We start from the raw sequence: 2949 nt of genomic DNA on the forward strand, positions 1-2949 counted from the left end.
CATTTGTTCTGAGAGTGCAGGCAACTCTTGAGCCATAAGTCTGCGGAACCGACGAGTCAGCGACTGATGATGTGAACTCATGAGAGTAGAAATTTCTCTGAATGTTGATTCATCAGCTTCAGACTTTGAGTATCTAGCTAGTACGTACAGAATACGAGTATATGGGGTAAGTGCACCCCACGCTCTAAGATGAGGACATGTGCAATTTGTTCTGCCCAAAAGGAGTGCATAATGCATATATCATTTTCTGTTAAAACCTGACATTCTATAATATTCATATATTACAGCTTATAGCTAGGGGAGATGTGGAGTTTTTTTTCCAAGCAATTCCTTACAAGTATAGATATGAAATAATTAATGCCTACTTCTTCAGTGTTGTCTGGCAACCGCTGATCTTGTTAATGAGACCAAGGAGTTTAACTTCAAGCTCATCTCCAGTACTCCATTCATGAATCTCAGCTTTCATAAGTGATTTGTTCTTGCAAATCATTTTACATACTGGGTAGTCCTTCCTTGGCATTACATAGTCTTCTTCTTTAAGCTTCACACTAGGGCAGAAGTCACCACCCCCATCTCCAATGTATATAAACTGTTTTTGTCCTTCAACAAACGAAGCAGAATTTCGGATTCGTTCCATGATCTTCCCCTATTACATACAAAACTCAAGGTCTTATACGAAAATGGAAAACTAGCAACACATTGACATAGTTGTGCAAATGCAAAATTGTTTACGCTTAATTAATGCATACAAAATAAACCAAGTCGATTTAGACCTGCATTCCTAATTCAGCTACAACGACGCGCAAGAGGTAAAACGCCCCAAAAAAAATCCAAATGATTCAAATGCTCAGCAAGAAACATCCCCTTGAAAGACCAAATGGGGCTTTGATTGAGTCATTTTAAACACCAAATGAGATGCAATGAGGAAACCAAACAAAAATTACTAGTGACCAAGGTGAAATTGAAAGTGATTACCTTGCACATATGAGGAGGGCATGTAAGAGTGCATCCATGAGGAGCAGAACTGGCATCATGGTAAGGAAAGACTCTAAGCCTCCTTTGTTCATCTATCTTTATTGGGTTTGTATTGATCTCAGAAAAACATTCCATTATACCATGATGCATCAAGATTGTCTCAATGAAAAACATGTTTGCATCACTTACAATTCTCAAGTCACACCTGATATAAACATAACCAAATAAATTGCAGAAATTACATACTAATCAAGAATTAACCAAGTAATATGAACAATTAGTTGAGTAAAGTATGCGGAATTCACCCAAGATTATGAGCTGATTTAATAGCTGTGATTATGTTAGGATGTAAAGGAACCCCTTTTAAGCACTCTGAGATTTCCTCAATTGTTCTTCCCTGTGAATGAATTTCTTGTATCATCCTATCCTGAAACCAAAAAAAAATGAAACCCATCAAGATAGAAACAAAATCAAGAACTGGGTTTTATGTGAATGAAGAAATTTGGATTGAGGAACTAACCACCAAGGAGTTCCATGGCATAGTAGGGTAAAGTTGAGTGTACAATGTGGTAACACCAAAATGATCAATGACCCAACGATCACTATCTTTATCAATAAGGGTACGATCGAAATCAAAGACTACCACAACTCCAGCCATGATGAGAAACCAATTTTTATACACTAATCACGACTTTCTTTGAACTCTACTGAAAGTCTGAAACACCTCCGTATTGGTTTAGGTGGGGGACTTTATAGCAGCTGGAACATAAAACTGTTTTCTAAAGTGCCGATTGTAGATTGAAAATTCGAATGTGATCGGATTCCGGGTTCGGATTTCAAGGAGAATATTTATGCTTAATTATAGGAGGTGAGAATCAAACTTTTCCACATTTGAAAACTTCTGTGTAGAATTCGATTCCCACCTTGAAGAAATGTTTCTCACCACTGGCAATTGAGACGTGTAATGAGAGAGAGGAGGAGTTATTCTTGTATGTCGACTGCCCAAAAGTTAATAAAATAAAGTGGATCTATATCGTCAAAAATTAATAAATCAAAAATAAAAAAATCAAAAATTAATAAAACAAATCTGACTACGAGTCCTCAATTCCTATTCTTTAAATTTTTGACTATTTTTCTTTGGTGTGCTGGAGCAAAATTGAACTAGCGCCATCACCGTCTTCTAACGTGACGTAATCAAATCGTGTAGTTAACCTCTGTTATGTTAGGATTTTCTTTTAATTTTTGTACCTTTTTAAATTCAACAATAAATATAAAAATATTTATTTTTGTAAAACACCCATAATATTTTTATATGTTTTTTTCTTTTCCTTTTTTGAAAGAAGAAGGATATGTTGAAGAAGAAAAAAGATATTTATAGAGTATATACAGTGGTCGAAAGACCTTCACAAAAGAAAAAGAAATCTGTAACTACATATTCAGTATTTGATTCATTGAATAGTTTTTGAAAATTTCAGAACTAGAGCTCCATAAGTGAATATCCAATTTAATAGCATGAATTACCTCATCTCTGCTCTCCCACTATGGACTTTCCTATTTCTTTCCAGCCAAATACATCAAACTCAACTAGTGTACCAAACATGCCTTAACTTTTACACACATAACAACCGCTTTGTGTATCCATAGTCTTGGTCTCTCTGTTCATACTTGCAAATTTGCTCATCATGGACTAGGATTATACTATTGTATATGAAAATTTCCTTTTTCAAATTGAAACGTCTATCTGTATGTATCCTACCAGTAGAAAAATGTACCATGATTTGTAAAGGGGAAACATTGCTACGGCGGATACCAGTCCATATAAAACATAATCCTGATCATTTCATTTCTGGATTGGTACCCTTGGCAATAATGGTAACCACCTTTAGCAAAAATGAGAAGTATTATATCTCTTTGGATTAATTTGAACTTTCGTTTTCTCTGCCAACCCCAAAGTTTGAAAAATCGATTCATTTT

General features: G+C 35.2%; 1 protein-coding gene across 1 annotated transcript; it reads right to left on the minus strand.

Moving 5' to 3' along the window:
- Window positions 1-204: 204 nt before the first annotated feature.
- LOC113349368 (inorganic pyrophosphatase 1-like) lies at window positions 205-1881 on the minus strand. Its single transcript, XM_026593341.1, has 4 exons — window positions 1496-1881; window positions 1281-1402; window positions 976-1180; window positions 205-646 (listed from the first exon to the last, which is right to left on the minus strand). Exons 1-4 carry the CDS (start codon window positions 1631-1633, stop codon window positions 362-364), a joined length of 750 nt encoding a protein of 249 aa, XP_026449126.1. The 5' UTR covers window positions 1634-1881; the 3' UTR covers window positions 205-361.
- Between the last annotated feature and the right edge of the window lie 1068 nt (window positions 1882-2949).

The sequence above is a fragment of the Papaver somniferum genome, chromosome 2 (assembly GCF_003573695.1).
Source record: "Papaver somniferum cultivar HN1 chromosome 2, ASM357369v1, whole genome shotgun sequence".
Lineage (NCBI taxonomy): Eukaryota > Viridiplantae > Streptophyta > Magnoliopsida > Ranunculales > Papaveraceae > Papaver > Papaver somniferum.